The sequence below is a fragment of the Camponotus vicinus genome, unplaced genomic scaffold, assembly GCF_025532165.1.
Source record: "Camponotus vicinus isolate PSW18456_S1 unplaced genomic scaffold, iyCamVici1.0 SCAF_4, whole genome shotgun sequence".
Lineage (NCBI taxonomy): Eukaryota > Metazoa > Arthropoda > Insecta > Hymenoptera > Formicidae > Camponotus > Camponotus vicinus.
Window position 1 is genome coordinate 4,484,389 of NW_028141976.1, and position 17,874 is coordinate 4,502,262.

The window sequence follows — 17,874 nt, forward strand, 5'->3', positions numbered from 1 at the left end:
TTTAAATTTATTTTATCATTATCGATAAAATTAAATTGAAAATCAGTATATAAAATGAGGTATATGCATAGATAAAGATGATAAAATTATAGTAACAAGTTATACTATATATATAATTAATAACTAATAACGAAATGTTCCACTATTTCAGTTGAAACATTGTTATTGTCGTCTGATGAAAAATCATTAATTATTTCTACGAAATCATTAATATTATTTTACTGATTGATTAATTCGTACGTACACACTGCTGTAGTATCTTTTCGAATTATTTCCTTTCCGAATTATAAATACTTTTTGTCTATATTAGAGATTTCGATTACAATATTCTCTTTAGCAACTCTTTAAAAAGAGCTTTTAACGTTAAAAAGAAATATCTATTTTCTTTGTATAGAAAAAATGAAAAAGAGTCTTCAATGTAAAATATTAATAATTAGAAAAAGACCAATTATAACCATATGTGATGTAGTTCATAAATATTTTATACTTTCAAAAAATTGTTAATAGATCGTAGTTCTTTCAGACATGTAATAAACATTCTCTTTAAGATTTAATATTCTTTATAATTTCATTTGTCAACTAAACAAAAACTGAATCAAAATATTTAATATTTTTGCGATTATTATTTTAATAATTAATAATATAAAGAATTTAGCATTTTTGCAATTATTATTTCGTTTAACGTATCATTTAAGTATTTATATATCAACAATTCTATTCTATATTTGACTCTTCTCGATCTATCGACATTTTCTTTGTGTTAGCAAGCAATAACAGTACATGTTATGATCAGCCAAATCGAATTGATATCAGTAACGGTTTTTAGGGCTGTGCGAAATTATTCTCGTACTAGGCGCTAACTCAGGGGCGCCGAACTAAGCTAAGATTTTTCTAAAATAAAATAGTTGAATTATATATATCATATTCTATATCTTAATATTATGTAAATAAAATATGATGTATCCATTATTAAAATTTTATACCAATTTTTGTACAAAAATTTGCATCTATTAATTTCTATTTTCTATTAATATCTCAAAAATAATTAATCTTGTCTTGAACATATTATACATATAGTTAGAAAAAAGTATAATAAATTTACTGTTAAAATTATAAACAAATTCATTCAAGCAATTTCAATTTATATGATTTGAACAAAATACAAGTATACCAAAGATTCAGTTTTATTATTTGCATAAATGTTGAAAAGGAAAAAGCATTTTTTCAGTGATATAAGATACATTTCAATATAATTGTTCTTTGTATTTAGCAGCTTAATATTTATGCCATACATAGAAAAGTTAAACTATTGAATCTTAATTAGAAACAATTTGAAACTTTTTCCTCTTATTGGGTAAAGAATATATGTAAAAAAATTATTCGCTATAGATACAAATGTAAGAAGAAAATGCCATATATGTTTTGCGTCGGGTTCTATCAACACTAAAGACGGCACTATTTAACATTGAAACTATAAAAACCATCAACCTGTGTCGGAACAGATATTTGTGTTTCAGACGTCGATGTGAATTGTATATCTCTCTACAGAAGAAAGTCACTTTCAAGCCGAAATCAAGATAGTCTCAAGATCATTCTATTGTGAATATTGGGAATATTTTTTAAATATTTCTAAAATTCTGCTGCAAATAAGAGGCTTTAATTCGAGAAGAAGTTTTCCGGTTTTATCGTATTCCTCTTAATTTCAAGGTTAGTAAAATGCGTTATAAAATTTAGCAATTATATTTTAAAGATACTTATGTAAAACAATATTTATCGATTTTTCTCACACCAAAGAAGTGAAATTATTCTCTATTATAATAATATTTGCAAAATCAGGGAAGAGAGAAATGATCTCTATGTGAAATGAATCTCTAAATGAAATAATCTCTATACGAAATAATTCGATTCTAAAATTATACATTCGATACGCATGATATTCGTCGGCAAGCATTAATTACTCATCGAGAATCCTACAAAACTCTATCCGTCTCCTCGTCTTTATCCTACACAACGGCCTACTGAATCTTGTCTCAACCTCCTTGGATATATACGTGGGAGTGCGGTCAGACTCCAGGAATTCCTTCTTAGCCATGTATGCGCCTATTCCTCCCGACACGCTCGGAACGCAGAATCCTACATTCCCTTCAGAATATTGATTAGCCATCATTTTCAGATGACGCCTACGTTCTGTTGGGTGTTCCTGTTGGCGTTGGTGGGCCGCGCCGCGAGCATACCGCAGCCTCTCGTGGTGGACGCATGCGCCCTTCTCTGCAACCCCGGAGCAGAAACTGAGTCTGAACAAGCGCGGGATCCGGTCCTATATCCTCGATATCCCAAGGTGGACTGCAAGCTCCAGTCCGACTCCGAAGACGATCAGGCGTGGGTTATTTCCAGCCAATGCATGAAACTGTGCAATCGCGAGTTAACAACTACCTTGGAAGTTAATTGTTTCGCTCTGAGATCATCCCTCGGAGCGCACTTAGGATGTTTCTGTGAAGCTTTGACACCCTTGAGCCCGAACACTATGCGCCTTCACGAAAGTTGGAGGCTCAATTACTTAGTAAAGGAGCTGGCGCGTGACATCCTCAACGTAATCACCGACTCACCTCTCGATAAAATCATTCTATGTGAACTTCACAGAGAGTTTTTTAAAGATACTCAGTTGAAAAAAACGCCAAACGGAAAACTTGAGAGCTGCTTTTTGAATTTTACCTCTGAAGAAAAGGGAGAAGAGACCCCTAAACGAGGGACTCGTGATACAGAAAAAATAAAAGATTCCGACTCAATAGTGAATAATGATCTGGTGATCGATCCAGATCTATTAATACCAAGTATACCAAACCTTGGAGACAATGAGCACATTACCGAAATACCAATCGAAACCGAAAAACCAATCGAAACCACAACACTTCCCGCAATGGATATCGATCACAATGACGACAATGATGATATGGATGTTGAGAAAACTTTCTTTGCGGAGTTGCAGCAGGAGAAATTATCAAAGGAGAAAAAGGATTCCAAGCCATACATAGACCAATTATGTACAGATTGTCTAGAATACTGTGAAAGCTCTGGGGTACTGTCTAAAGGTGATTTTTCGAAAGGAAAACTTGGTAAAGACGACATGCCTATATTTTGTAGTAATTGTGAACTCATTAAAACTAGATGTAAGAGCACTTTGTTATATAAATTGAGTCAATAATTTAATATATATATTTCGCGTTAATCGAATCGCGGTAGTACATTATATAAAATCAATTCTAGTCGTAATTAGACCAATTTATAAGAAAAAATGATCATTTAATGCATTCGATTCTCTCTCTTTTCGTTACCTAAATTAAATTCCCTTTTGATGACTTAATATTTGTAAGTAATTCTGATAAGTTACATAAATTAATAAATTATTATTCAGTAATTGTAATCTATAATATTTTATGATATGTGTAATTTTTTAAAAGTTGCATAATTTGTTATTAAATGTTAACACACAATCTTATTCGGTAGCACTATGTAACAATATAATCAGGTCAAATATAATTGCTTCGTACATGTAATTATTTCGTTTTTGTTAAAGAAAGAGAGATTCGCTATTATTATTATTATATATATCTTTTACATTTGTTTTATTTTATATATATACAATTTGTACTTTTTTATTTTTAATATGTATTTATACTTTTATATGTATTTATATGTATTTATATGTATTTATATATTTTTACTATTATTTGCATATAATATATATACATATTAATTTGGATAAAATCAAAATAAAAAATATCTATCAGAAATATATGAGAGAGTAAAATAAATTATACATTACATAAAATCTAAAATAATAAATTGTGCTTATAGCACTCGATATGTTGTAAACTATAATTGTGAAATATTTAGTTAATAATTACCTATAATATGAAAGATAAGATTTCGCTTACTGTTTATCATGGATGTAATCGTTTTAGGCTTAAGAATTCTACACAAGGTTCAGTTCACACGATTCGCATTATGTTTTGTCCCGAAAATAAAAGTCAAATTTTCATCGTTTTCAGTTTCGATTTAAAAAGTGAATATTATACATATGTAATTAAACGCGTTTTATTTATATCTTTTATATATTCAAATTATAAAATGTTAATAAATAGTTAATAATGAAAATAATATAATTGCATTCAAAAAAAATATTACATTTTTTTATCACGTTAAAATACATTACATTCTTATTGTATTTTATATATATATATACACATATATTTTAAACAAAAAAAAGTGTATATTTTACTCATCTGTGAATAGATGATTTTTATAAATAATAAAGAATATGTGTCCGCACGTGATAAAGACTTAACTTATGAAAATTTATATATGTGTGTGTGTGTATATATATATATATATATATATATATATATATATATATATATACATCTTCATAAAATGATATATGTAAAATATATATGTATATGAGAATTAGTTTTTCGAGAGAATTAAATTACATTAGAACGTTACATTAGAAAGATTTGCGACGTGTGAACAGGACATCAATGTGTGATATGTGTATTATGCAATAAAATCTATTTATATGCGCGCACTTTATGCAACGTGCATTATCGCGCTAAATGTAGTTTGCCTAAAACAAATTCGGATAGCTTTTATACAAGAGTAAAATATATTAAATAAGCATATGAATGACGAAACAAAATCCACGTCTTCCATTTTTGTAGTCAAAACAATCTTTGGCGGCACAGTAGTCGCTTTATTTGTATTATATTATAAGCAGAGAGCGATACATATAAAATAATATTCGTTGATTAAATAATTATTAATTGTTTAGTGTAGTAAGTATTGGCATGAATACATCATCGATCGTCTCCGATTGTTTCTGATTAAGCAGCTATCAAATTGCGGGAGAGATTGTAATTAGGTTAATCGTATAGTGATTAATCGGCGATGTGTTTGTTTACATCATGCCGAAAGAAAAAGTTGTGACATGACAATAAGACGTAGATTTTAATATGCCTGTACGATGTTTTTGCAATCGTATCACGCTCTCGATTAACCATCGATATAAACATACAATCTGCATTGTAATTTTGTGGATTTTTTAATATAATATAATGTCTGAGAGTTACTTATTGAATGCTTAAAAAAACGTTGCAATTATAATGTCATTAATATGTATATATATGTATACACACACACACACACACAATAAATATAGGTGTATCTAAGCACAGATACACACATAACGTCGATCGAATATCGAGAGCGTGATTAAAATTTGGCTATAATAAATTTTACATTTATTATCTTACAGTAATATATAAATTATATTAATGTAATTAATATTATATATTTATATAATATTTATATAATCATTTAATTATGTGTAAATAAATATATCAATATAATATTACTATAAATATATATATATATATATATATATAATATACTAAAAATATAACATTTATAAAAATTAATCACTTTTATAGTTATAGCAACATAATAACACGAATAATTAAAAAAATTTTAAGACACAATATACAAGATATGTAAAAAGTTTTCTCATACATCTTAAAGATATATCGATATAAGGCATAGTTTAGCTCTTTTTAAAAATCATGATCTTTCTAATTGTATTTATACTCTATTTATGTTAAGAATATAAATTATGTACATATCATACACAAAAAGTTATACTTGATGCTTTATCACACATAAATAAAATATATAATAAAAACAATATTTATTGTAATAAAAATTTTAAGAATTCTATTATTTTAATATTACTATTTCATTACTAAAAATATTATTTCGTTAATAAAAAGTAAGATATTTTATGAAAATAATGATATAATAAATTTATACAATATTATCAATATTATAACGTTTGAGATCATATTTTCTAAAATATTTTGAAGATATTCGTTTTATCGTACCGTTCATTGAAAGTATAGCAAAATCTTTTATCAACTGATAGTAATGTAAGCATTCAGAGAAAATATAGCAGCAATAGATATATACTCTTTTGAAAAATAGCATTTGTTGGTAACATTTTTAAATAATGAAAAATAAACATTCATCTCATTATTTGTTTATTTAATTATTGTAACCTGTTGTAATAATAACTATTTATAATTTTGTTATCAAAAATAATTAAAAGATACTCCTTTAACTAATCACCTAAATAATATGCAATAAAAAGAGAAATGCTTTATATTCTTTTTTTTTTTATCTCAATATATTACATCTTTACAAGATATATGAGAAAATCGATGTAATAAATAAAATATTATTATGTTAATGGCAATCATTTAATAATTCTATTGTTACCTTCACATTATTTTCTCATAATAAGATAATAAAATGCAAGTCTCTTAATAACATAAACACAATATATTTTGTAGTCAATTATTTCAGTATAATTATTTAATAATCAATATTAAACAGATATTGATTTTATCCTATAATCAATTTTGTTACGATTTTCGCTGCATCTCTCCAAGCAATCTTTATTTCCCTGAAGTAAAAGGCAATCAAAAAGGTCGTCAATTACATTACACTTTCTGATAGCTTATTATCTTTTTTATATCACACACTGCATCTCTATAGCGCAAATATCCTCTTATAAAAGCCAAGCCAAACGTCGAAGCATCATCAGTCGAGTTCCATCCACTCTTCTTGGATACAACTCATTCATTCAGGTGAAAGCACAGACACGCTATTTTTAATTGTAGTAGCTATTGAGAAATACGTTATATCTTTTCTTTCTGTTTCCATATTATATATTTCCTATTTCCGTAGAATGTAAATTCGTGAGTGAACTTACTTATTCAGATTGTGAAAAATATTTTTAACTCCAATAAGTTTTTTTAAATTTTCTAAGTCTTTAATATACGACTTTACATAATTCTCTCGCGCAAACTGGTCACCATCATATATTACGAATTTTGGTATTTTACGACGAATCAATATCCTGTTGGATCAACTCCGTGACGTTATTTGCAAATAATGTAGGTTGACTGCGTTTGATGGAGACATTTGTCTTCGAGTCGTTTCCTCGAGTATAAAAGCTCGCAGCTTTTGCTTCGTTTTTAACATTTAGTGAGCAGCAATCGTCTAAGAATCAAGCAAGTTTCTTCATTCGCAAGTAAGCTTTTTATTTTATATATTATTTTATATACATTTTTTATTTTATAAACATTTATTAAGAATTTTTATGAAATTTGTTATCGCTTATCCTCAACTATAAAACAATAATTATTATTTTCATTACATAAATATATAAACGGAATAATAATTATAAAAGTTTTTATGATGATAATAATTATAAAAATTTACGGTGATAATATAAAATTATTAAAGTTTCCAGAATTATAAATTATCAATGAGAATTCTTTGCTTTTGTTATATTAGGTGGAAATAAATCAAACCGTCGTCATGGTTTCCATCCGTCTTACTTTCACTCTCGCTATTGTTGCGATAATCTTCGCCTTCAGCGTAGATGCTGCCTACAAAAAACCACCTTTTAATGGTAGCATATTCGGAAAACGGTCCAACACTATGACTGGTAAGCATAAATTTCACATTAACAATTCTGTCTTATTGTTAGTGAAATATTTTTGAAAAAATTTAATTTTATAAATTAAAATGTCCTTATAAATAATTTAACATATATTTAATATATATTGTAAAAAATATTATATGTATGTACATGGTTTGTGCAAAGCCAACTCCATCTATGGTTTGCATCCAATTAAGAAAATACCTACTGACAATTTTCTACTATATATTACACCATAAAAAATCTTTTAAGATATATCGGATCTTGTTCTTTAATTTTTTATTCACTGACCTTTGTAATTTTGAAATAAAAATAATAATTATTAAAAATCTCTTACTATTTTTATAATATATTTCTTTGTTTAAAATGATTACAATTTATTAATATCTTGCACTAATTAATTTTAGTATAGAAGTTTCTTGATGCTCAGTTTTTACAATATTTCTTAAAAAATAATAGAGCTCGTAATATTTTCAGATTACGAATTTACCAGCCGTGCTCTGTCAGCTATTTGTGAGGTCGCCAGCGAAACATGTACCGCTTGGATGTCTCGTCAAGAATCCAACTGAGGATGAGTAACCGACCGAGATGATTCACTACTTTCGCCGACTGATCGAATAATGAAATAAAATAATTAATTAAGCTCCTATGAAAGCATTTATAAGCGTGTGCTTGAAAGACATATTCCTCTTCTTTATCAGTTCTTTATCAGCGATAGTTGCATTACGCTCTCCCCCTATATCTAATTATAAATTTATATTTAAACAATATTGTAATTACATTTATGTTGTATTATATTTATTGTATTTACAATTTAAAATTCCATGATTTAGCTATGTTTACTAGAAAGCATTATAAATAAAATATGATGATTTCAGGAGCTAATTAGTATTATTTTAAATACTTTTCCCTTTGATTTTCTCCATTTTACCATTGTTTATGACGATCAATATTAATATTACTTTTTCTTTGATAGACAATAATATGTCCCGACAATTTTTTAATTATTATAAGATATTATCTGCCAGAGAAACAAATATTTAAGATAGAGAATCAAAACAATAATTTATTTAACAGAATCTTTGGTTTGCATAATTTACATCGTAAGAGTTCGTTGAAATCTTTTTAAATGTAGATTAAAAAATTTAGAATGGAAAGCACGTACTATTCACCTGTCTGGATAAGGGTTATTGTCTATTGTCTGTGGCCAAAAAAGACAGATCGACTGGAAAAGTATTGGCATATATTTTATTTAATTGTGCGTATGTTGTAATTTATAACACTTTCAATGTAAAATATACTTTATATTCATACATAAAAATAATCTTTAGTTATATTTACCTAACTGCAATAGTAAATTTTAAGAAAAATCTAGCTTTAATAATATATCTTGAAAATTTTTAATTATTTCATTAATTATTTGATATAGAAGTGTGTAATAATTATACTCAAAAGTAAATCAACATGTATCACATATTAAATGGAATAGAAAATATATAGAATTGTGTATTATTTCATGTACTACACTAAAATATCAGCCATTGAGGACGATAAATCTTCCGCTGATAAAAACAGATCGAGATATATTCTATCGAGGACTACAAGCGTGCGCGTTCATTTACAAGAAATACATGGATGAAATATTTAATTACTTTTTGATCAAGTATAAATATGTGGATCCCTTAATCGAGTTAGTTTAGTACGTCCAAATTATCTGACGGTAAGCAACATTATCCGCAATTATACACGCTAATCTATCTTTTTTATTCTTGTTTTTATAAGAGATCTGCTGATTTTCTAACATTATACCTACGACATTAAATTAGAATATCCGATATCTTTTTGATAGATTTTGAGGTAGAAGAGCAAATATCATATCTGAATATATTCTCTCTGTTATTTTACGAAAAATACTTCGGAAGTTATAATTGAAAAATAAATATTTTTATTCCTATAGTTTAGAACTAAAATAAAACCTGATATGTTATATATACACATATGAAATCATAATTATTTAAAAAAAAATTGTTTTCAAGTTCGAGAGACAATTTTAAAGAGTTTTATTTTTTCTCGCGTATTATCTCGTAACTTTTAACAAGATTGAATTTACATATATACATCAAACCATCTTAATTTCGCATCCAAGACGCATTATCAAGCATGCGTTAGTGATTCCGGAAATTCCGTGTTATTTACTCTTACCCATTCAATAACCGAATGCATCTCAGTATGTCAAACATTTCCCTTAACATCCCACGACATCCATTCTTTAGAATACATTTTACTTGCGACGCGCAGTTAAATATTCTCGCGCGTGTTCCATGCGAGGACAAACAGCGCAGCATGATTCAAATGCAATGAGGTTTCTCGACGTGCAAACTCCTTGTCGATTCTCCCTCGCCCACAATCCTCGAGGATCCACTCTTCACGGTAATGGAACAAGCCGTACATCTCGCGAAAAATCTCTCAGTGTTCACCGAACGCCCGCGAGACGTGCATCTTTCCCGCGGGATTCGGCAGAACTTCTATGGCAGTTGCTTACGCGTCGATTGTGATCGAGAATGCCACGTCGATTGGCACACGCTCATCTGTCGAAATAATTATCGTGATCGATTCTGAGGCGCGTAATCAGTGATGTGCTGTCGTAGGGCGAAGTTCCTTTTGAAGTCTAAACTAAGTTTGATTCATTGCAGGTACTGCAACTTTCTCAGGATGATGCTACGAGGATCTCATACTCGGCGGATCGAAGGTGTCTTCTTTCATGGTAAATTAATTAATATTGTTGTAAGTTCTTGGTTATAAATTTTCGTATATTCAATTCATAAAAATAAAATATTTTTCATTGTGCAATAAGCATAATATATCTAAAGAGTGATCGTTTTATATATTTTTTTCTGTTAAAATGTTTAACATTTTATTTTCGTATGTTTAGCTTCTCTTCTTGGAGTGATCATGATGTTGATTTGTCAAAATGTTGCCAAGGCGGACGAAGTACCAGCCTTTTTCCTCAAGATAGCCAAAATTCCGACACTGCCTAGAGTCGGACGTAGCGGAAGATTCGAAGATTTCTTTTATAAAGCCGAAAAGCATATACCTCGGATTGGTAGAAACATTCAAGTATGGAATCAGTTTCTTTCTTTTTATTAGAATTAATAAGATGATTAGAATCTTTTCTTTTCTGATACATCCTATATATCTTGAAGATTTCATTTAATAATTATATTAAATAATGCTTAATTTCTGCACAAATCAACTAATCATTTACCGCTGCAGGACCAGCAAGATATTCACTACGGTTTAAGTAAAAGACGCATAGATTATCCATTGAAAGGTTAGATCAATTGATTTTTCTTCCTATGTATAACGAATAATTTTTTCATGCATTAATTTTATTTTTAGCGGATGAATGGTCCTGGCAAAACTTTCCATTGGCAATTGAAGGTCCGAAAGAATTGTGGAGAACATTAGCCGGATATTCAAGGGATGGCGATGAGTAAGTTTGATTGTAGGATTATAGGAAATCCGCATTATACGAAAGAAAAATATATTTGATGTTTCTTCAATCGTCATGAGATTTATAATATTTTCAAGAATATTATAACTGTACAAAATATATCTCTTATTTAAAACCATTATTGAAAAAAGAAAATATATTTTTTATTTTATAAAATTATTTTAACACGTTTTGAACAATGTCAAACTAGGTAAACTTAATTATATTAGTATTATATTAATTATATTAGTTGTTTAATAATATTTAATTCATTCAAGTATTGAGAACGAAGTATGGCAGAGGAAGAAAAGAACTGGAACTGGAGCAATCACCAAGCAAGCAAAATAGCATAGATATAGCAATTCTTCATCGCTTTGGGAACGCTAAATGAAAATACTATCGTTATATAGCCTTTGCTAGGATATGTGGTGACGGGAAATAATCAAGAAAAATAAATACTTAAATATAAACTATAGTTTCGCTCTCATTTCTCTTTTTTTTGCGCCAAATTTAGAGAAAATTCATCTGAATAAACAACTAATCTTTTTAATTATGTCAATTTTTTTGGCAATATTGTATTGTAATAAAATATACACAATTTAAAAATTTGTAGAAAATAAATTAGAATTATTGTTTAAAATGCAGATTCTTAAATATGTTTCATATTCAAGCAAATTTATTCTTATCAATGTATAAATATTAGCTAATAATGATGAAATCTAAAAATTTTCTGAAAAATCTGACAATTCGTTTTTTTAATTATATAAATTTTTATTTCTGGCTTTCCTTAATCAAAAAATCCTAAGCTAAATTTCAGATTATGATTAATTTCATTACATATTATCATATATTACATACATATTAAAAAATATTATTTTGAACGCAATTGATACTTTTATTTTTATAATTTGATAAGAGATTATATGCCATTCGGAAAATTCGCAAGCAGCTTTTGCATATACAATTCATGTCTTGTAGTTAAAAGAAAAAAAATTCTAAACTGTTACAACAATATGATATTATATTGATATCCTAAGAAATCGAGAAATTGCAGTACGCAAAGTTATACTGGTTTGAATATTAAAGGAAATCGTTCATCTTTATTTTATTTTCAACTAACATGTTATACACGTTATTTATATATTTCAACTGTTTTATTATTTCAGTTATATTTATTTTATATTAATTATTATATTATTTATAAAGGATATAAAAATTAAAAAATTATAATTTTTTTCAGCAACATTTCTGTTATCAAATCTTTACAAAATTTTTATTTAATAGATGTTATACAGATTTCTAAACCATTCCTTATCAACTTGTGGATAATTTATATATTTTATTTTATATAAGAAAAAAATCTACAATTTCTATTATTTTCATAAGATTACCACTGCAATCGAACCGATACTTATGAGAGACTGGCATTTCGCTGCAAGGCATCTCTCGCGCGACAGTTGTTCGCTGAAATTACAGATGCGAATCCTTCTTCATCACATCGGTTATTACGTGACAAATAACAATTTGCAATAATATTAACGAAAACCGTAACAACTGAAAGAAAATCGATATAAGCGATAATTTAACGGAGTGTATATAATGGAATGTAACAGACAGGTTGGTGTGAGAGATATGGCAATCAATACTGTTCGAGTTAAATATTTCGAAAGCTATCTTTATTTTTTGTAACGTCGACAAACGACATTTGCGTAAAACCTGGTCTGGACACTTTCTTTCAAATGCACGCGACTTTTTGAAACAAAAACTACTGCATGCATGATCTTTTGAGCGATAAAAAGGATTTCTTGCATATTTAAATGAACGAATAAATGTGAAAATATTTTTTTTGCCACATACTTTTATTATATTTATTTATTTATTTATTATTAGCATAAATGTGTATTCATTATCCTTGCTTTTACAATTAAGAAAAAACATTTTTCTTTGTATATTAAATATTTCTTCAAATAACTCAATATATGTCATTATCATATTCAAACATTTATTTCACTATTTTCGATCAAGTATGACGTACAAAATATTGCTAGAATATTTCTGTAATTGATGTCATATATAAACTTTTAAATAACATGAAAAATTGCATATTGATGGAGCGATTGATAACATTTAGCTAATGCAAGAAATATAAATGTGTAATTCTGTATAAACGACGCTGTTCAAAACACATCACGAGATTTTATTTAATGTATACAAGATATTGACTGGGGTTGATGTATGCAACAACTAACATAGATAAATAAGAAAGTGGAAAGTGGATTTATAAGGACGAAACAATGAGGCGTTTTCGCATGAAAGCAAACGCGTGGCCTCCTCCGGTCATCACGATCGCTCCTTATTAGAGCCAACTTAGATCCCGTAAGGGATAGCAGCGGTTATGATAATAAAAGAGTAGAACCTTTCCCGATCATGTGATCATTTCTACCACATTACGATTTGCGCGTAGGTGGACTGAATTACAACGGAAGGTGGAAGATGAAAAAAAAGAGTCGTCCCACATCTCGACTCCCGCGAGATAAATGTTCCTCGCATCTGCCGTCGATAAATTTCCTTGCGGTTCTTGTATTACGAGAAAAATGACATTTTCAGCTTCAAATAAATCGATAGAATTCTCCTGGGAATTTCCGTCATTCTTTTCAGCGCGTCTTATGTGCTAGAAGGAAAAATTATTCTTTTTCTTTCTTTAATACGCGTGTTTTTTATTTATAATATTAAATTAATTGTAAATTTATAAAAAATGTACACTGTCCATATTCTTTTCAACTTTTAGTATTTTAATATTTAGAATTATCTCTAATGAACGTTTTCTCTTTTTAACATTTTTGTTTTACTCAAAATGAGCCAAGTGACATCATGCAAGATGTAAATAAGATAGTTATTATAAAACAGTTATTTCTTTATAATTTATAGTATCTTAAAATATATTTTTTTTTCAATTTTATGTAAAATATCGACATATAGAAATATATTGAGTAGAATGATTGCTAGATTGTCCAACGTTGAAGCCCAAGATGTCGCCAGTCAGATCTATTTGATGTACATATTTGAGGAAGGCATCACTAGGTTGCGCCATGGATCCATCAAATGTAAGCATTCTATACCGTTGGTTGTTTCTCGTAACAATAAATTGTTGTAATTACAATAATTCTTGCCTTTAAAGCGATGCTTTGTGTTTAAGTCCCGCCGCTGCAACCAGTAATTTTAATTCATTATGCGATAACCGCAAGACGATTCACTCTCTTGCCACGGTGACCTAAATCCCAACAAGATTATCGGAAACGGAATTTTTCTCCTCTTCATTCTTCATATCTTTTACAATCTGTCCCTATTGTGTAATGATTGAAAATATTCGCAAAAAAAAAAGAAAAAGAGATTATTGATTATCAATTAATTTCTATGAAAAATATAGACAAATAAACAGAAGCTTAGAGAATATATATATTGTAGATATAAGTATATATCTCTTATAGTTTCATTTTTTAGCTAAATATAGCAACATGTATAGCTCTGTTTACGTTTTAAGGCAAGTATAGCTCTTAACTTCAATTGTTTTGTGATTTGATACAACTATAGGTTCGATTATCTACAGGTAGTAGTTACTCGGTTGTAGAAAGATGTGGATTATTTTCTAGTATATTTCGACAAGTTTCATCAATGATTCGTGCAAAAGACATTTAATTTTTCGTAAAGGTTAATATATAAATAATGACAATGATATAAAAATTGATATGTATAAAAATGATAAATTCCTAAGCACAGTAACCTTTGCATAGGTACCTTCCCTCGCGATAAAGCATTACTCAATTGTAATAATTATTCTCTCCCTCGCTTATAATAGATATATAATTCCCGCGATATCCCTTCTCTCACTGCACGTTATAATTAAACTCGGTGCGCGTCAATAATTCCTTAAAACTGCGACATCGGCGCGCCGACTTTCCAAATAATTATCCCGCGTATTATTTAATTCAGCTAATTGCGCGCCGAGCGTACATTCGCGAGAGCACGAACCCTTTTTAGCGGAACATCCTCGCTCGTTCCCGTATTTTTAGCCAGCGCTTTTTGCACAGTAATCCCGCGCGATGCATAATTCGCACGTGCACGAAACGTCGTTTTCTCCGCCGCTTTCCTCGGCCACGTGCGGTTTCCGTGCGGCCATTTTTCCGCGCTCGCTTTCCCCCGCGGCGCTGCGTGCCTCCTATTTCGCGAGATGCGCATCTCTCGCGGATATACCTATACGATTCCGCCGACACGTCGACGAGTACGTATTATACGTCGTGCGCGACGCGGAGCGGCCGCGGGTTTGCACGTAGCAATTTACGGAAACCGCACGTAACGCGCGCTCCGAGCCGAGTCGAGCCAACACGAGCGAACGTTTCCACGGAGTGTTATGTAACGGATCGACGTTGGATCGACGGCCCGAGTAACTGTATTTTCGAAGAAGCGACCGAGCGAAATCATCGAGCCAAAAGACGATGGGACGATGGAGATATTGGTAGTTCTCATAAAATTATTTTATAAAATTTGTACGATACTTGGAGAATATTTTTTTTTCACTATTTCGGAAATACAAAAATTTTTTTGTTAATAATTAATGTTGTAATTTATTAAGTAAATATTGCAATTTGTCAAGATTCTGATTTGGCTTCCTTTGGCTATTAATATCATGGCCAATTTGATACAATTTAACGTGTTTTAGATTCATTTTCGACAGCGACCGGTAATTGATATATGTTCATGATAATCTAATCTGAATGCGCGTTGCATTATTAATGTAAATGTGTTAATGTTTATGCGTTACTAGAGCGCATATTTTAATAAAATAACAAAAATGTCACGTGGTGACAGTTTTTATATGCAAGTCATCGTTGACTTTAAATCAGCAGTTTGTACAATGTTGCGTGAGAGGCAATTTTCTTAGTCGTATTTAGTAATCTATTCAAATGACCGATTATTACATTTCGGCCTTGATGTTTTGCACCATTCGGGAATGAAAATGATATGTTGGAAACACGATCTTTGCAGGTGGCGAGTGAACGTTGCAGCTATTCTCTCGTTCTATCACATAATTATATTTATGAAAATAATTTATTATTTCGTGTATCATAAAAATGTGTTTCTTTTTGATCGAGAAATTTATTCATCAGTAATATAATAAAGGTTAATTCACGCATAATTATTAGCACTTAAAAGCTACGCAAACTTGCAAGAAGTGGTAGCGAGCATTTCTATTAAAAATTATAATATTTTAAAAGGAGATTAACATGTCAAAAATTAGTATCCTAAGATAGATTTCGCTTGTCTTAACACTCGACACTTTATCTCTACATTATAAATACATATTAATTAAGTAAACTGAATATGACCTTCCAAACGACTATGTCTTTGAAAAAACATTGCAGCACAGGAAGTATATAGAAAAAAATGGAGTTGGTCGCGGAGAAGCGAGTGCTGGCGGAAAAACGACGCGGGGCAAGGGGTCATGCTAGCAGGAAGGTCTTCGAGGCGGAAATTGCATGGCCAGCGCGAACAATGCATGTGTCCCGCGAACGGTCGTTTAATAACCCTGATTTGCCGTTTATACGGGAGGTCGGTGGAGGAGGTGGAGGTGGAGGTGGGCCGCGGGAGACATCGAGGAATGAAGAGAGGAGGCGGAGGGTGCTGATGATGGTACAAGAGGGTGAGCATCGGGATCGCGCGCAACAACCGTACATAATCACGTAATGCGGTTATCATGCCAATTGCGTAAATATTTGAGCCAATTTGTGGCATGCAACGGATTCGCTCTTCTCGATCCGTAGCTTCACGAGAGAGAGACCACCGCCCGATCGGAGCGACCCATTACGTCCAACTTGTTGGCGTTTGCCGACCCATCGTTCCCTCTTTTTCTATCTCGCAATTTTCCCTTATTCTCCATTTCCTTCCCGTTTCTTACTATCTCGCCCATCCGGATGCCGATAGAGGGACAAAGAAGCAACGAGCTGCCACGCGCAGAAACCGCGGCGGAAATGTTCCGCTTGCAGTAGCCTCTGATCGCGGCACTTTTAGTAATTATTTGTTGCATGCATTAAGATTCGAATATTGTAATATTTGAATGTTGCGTGCATTAATATTTGAATATTGGCTCAATTAATTTAATTTAACAGAGTAATGTGTGAAATATCTAAATAAAATTATTGTGCTTCCCGCGGTTTGATACGTGCATATGAACAAATCAAAAGATTTTATACAATCTATCTATTATTATAAATTATGTAACAAGCGTTGAATCGAAAATCTCAATTTTATAGGCTTTTCTGAATGAGACCGGTTTCATTTCCGACGGAATCAAGAGTAAAATACGAGAAAAATATGAGAGAAAGAGGGAAGGGATCGGACGAGAAAGGAACTGGCGCCTCTTCTAAAGCACGTAATCGTTATACGTGGTCGTACGTTGCCGACCAGCCACACAGCCAAGATCCAGTTCCTGGTACTTGGCTTCGACCGTAGATTCGGGCTTCCACTCTTGCGTGTATCCGTTTGTCCGCTAGTCCCTCTGTCCGCGTGCCGCCCTCTCATCCACGCAGGTAGAACAGGCGGGCAGCCGCGGATCAATTAGGCGAGTGCACAAGTCTGGACCTTGTAAGCGTGCAGGAACCGCCGACTTCCTTTCGGATAGACCTATGTGAAAGTCGGGCTGATTCAACGGCACTGTGAGATCCTCCGCTTGTAATCATTTGTACGTTGTGATAAGGGAATTTTATAACGTCCACACATGATAATCTCGTATACATTAAGAAAAGATATCAACTCTTTGAAGATTACA

At 30.6% G+C, this 17,874-nt stretch overlaps 3 protein-coding genes across 6 annotated transcripts; all 3 read left to right on the plus strand.

The window, feature by feature from the left end:
- The first annotated feature begins 1,507 nt into the window (after positions 1 to 1,507).
- On the plus strand, positions 1,508 to 3,792 carry LOC145970518 (uncharacterized). Its single transcript, XM_083097362.1, has 2 exons — positions 1,508 to 1,707; positions 2,174 to 3,792. Exon 2 carries the CDS (start codon positions 2,174 to 2,176, stop codon positions 3,200 to 3,202), a length of 1,029 nt encoding a protein of 342 aa, XP_082953488.1. The 5' UTR covers positions 1,508 to 1,707; the 3' UTR covers positions 3,203 to 3,792.
- Positions 3,793 to 6,659: 2,867 nt separating this feature from the next.
- Sifa (neuropeptide SIFamide) lies at positions 6,660 to 8,438 on the plus strand. 2 transcript variants are annotated; one of them, XM_083096329.1, is made up of 4 exons: positions 6,660 to 6,698; positions 7,012 to 7,144; positions 7,411 to 7,564; positions 8,036 to 8,438. In XM_083096329.1, the coding sequence occupies exons 3-4, from the start codon at positions 7,435 to 7,437 to the stop codon at positions 8,125 to 8,127; spliced, it is 222 nt and encodes a 73-aa protein (XP_082952455.1). In that variant the 5' UTR covers positions 6,660 to 6,698; positions 7,012 to 7,144; positions 7,411 to 7,434; the 3' UTR covers positions 8,128 to 8,438. The 2 variants fall into 2 exon arrangements, with proteins under 2 accessions (XP_082952455.1, XP_082952454.1); XM_083096328.1 differs by lacking the exon at positions 7,012 to 7,144 and having other exon boundaries at positions 6,666 to 6,698.
- An 824-nt stretch (positions 8,439 to 9,262) lies between these two features.
- Eth (ecdysis triggering hormone) lies at positions 9,263 to 11,614 on the plus strand. 3 transcript variants are annotated; one of them, XM_083096865.1, is made up of 6 exons: positions 9,263 to 9,278; positions 10,252 to 10,322; positions 10,491 to 10,675; positions 10,832 to 10,889; positions 10,958 to 11,051; positions 11,330 to 11,614. In XM_083096865.1, the coding sequence occupies exons 2-6, from the start codon at positions 10,271 to 10,273 to the stop codon at positions 11,397 to 11,399; spliced, it is 459 nt and encodes a 152-aa protein (XP_082952991.1). In that variant the 5' UTR covers positions 9,263 to 9,278; positions 10,252 to 10,270; the 3' UTR covers positions 11,400 to 11,614. The 3 variants fall into 3 exon arrangements, with proteins under 3 accessions (XP_082952991.1, XP_082952993.1, XP_082952990.1); XM_083096867.1 differs by lacking the exon at positions 9,263 to 9,278 and adding an exon at positions 9,971 to 9,988; XM_083096864.1 differs by lacking the exon at positions 9,263 to 9,278 and adding an exon at positions 10,041 to 10,178.
- Positions 11,615 to 17,874: the final 6,260 nt, after the last annotated feature.

Coding starts and splice junctions, on each gene's coding strand:
- LOC145970518 (XM_083097362.1), top strand. CDS start 2,174: ATGACGCCTACGTTCTGTTGGGTGTTCCTGTTGGCGTTGGTGGGCCGC.
- Sifa (XM_083096329.1), top strand. CDS start 7,435: ATGGTTTCCATCCGTCTTACTTTCACTCTCGCTATTGTTGCGATAATC. Junction 7,565..8,035: donor ACGGTCCAACACTATGACTG/GTAAGCATAAAT, acceptor TAATATTTTCAG/ATTACGAATTTACCAGCCGT.
- Eth (XM_083096865.1), top strand. CDS start 10,271: ATGATGCTACGAGGATCTCATACTCGGCGGATCGAAGGTGTCTTCTTT. Junction 10,890..10,957: donor CATAGATTATCCATTGAAAG/GTTAGATCAATT, acceptor TTTTATTTTTAG/CGGATGAATGGTCCTGGCAA. Junction 11,052..11,329: donor TATTCAAGGGATGGCGATGA/GTAAGTTTGATT, acceptor AATTCATTCAAG/TATTGAGAACGAAGTATGGC.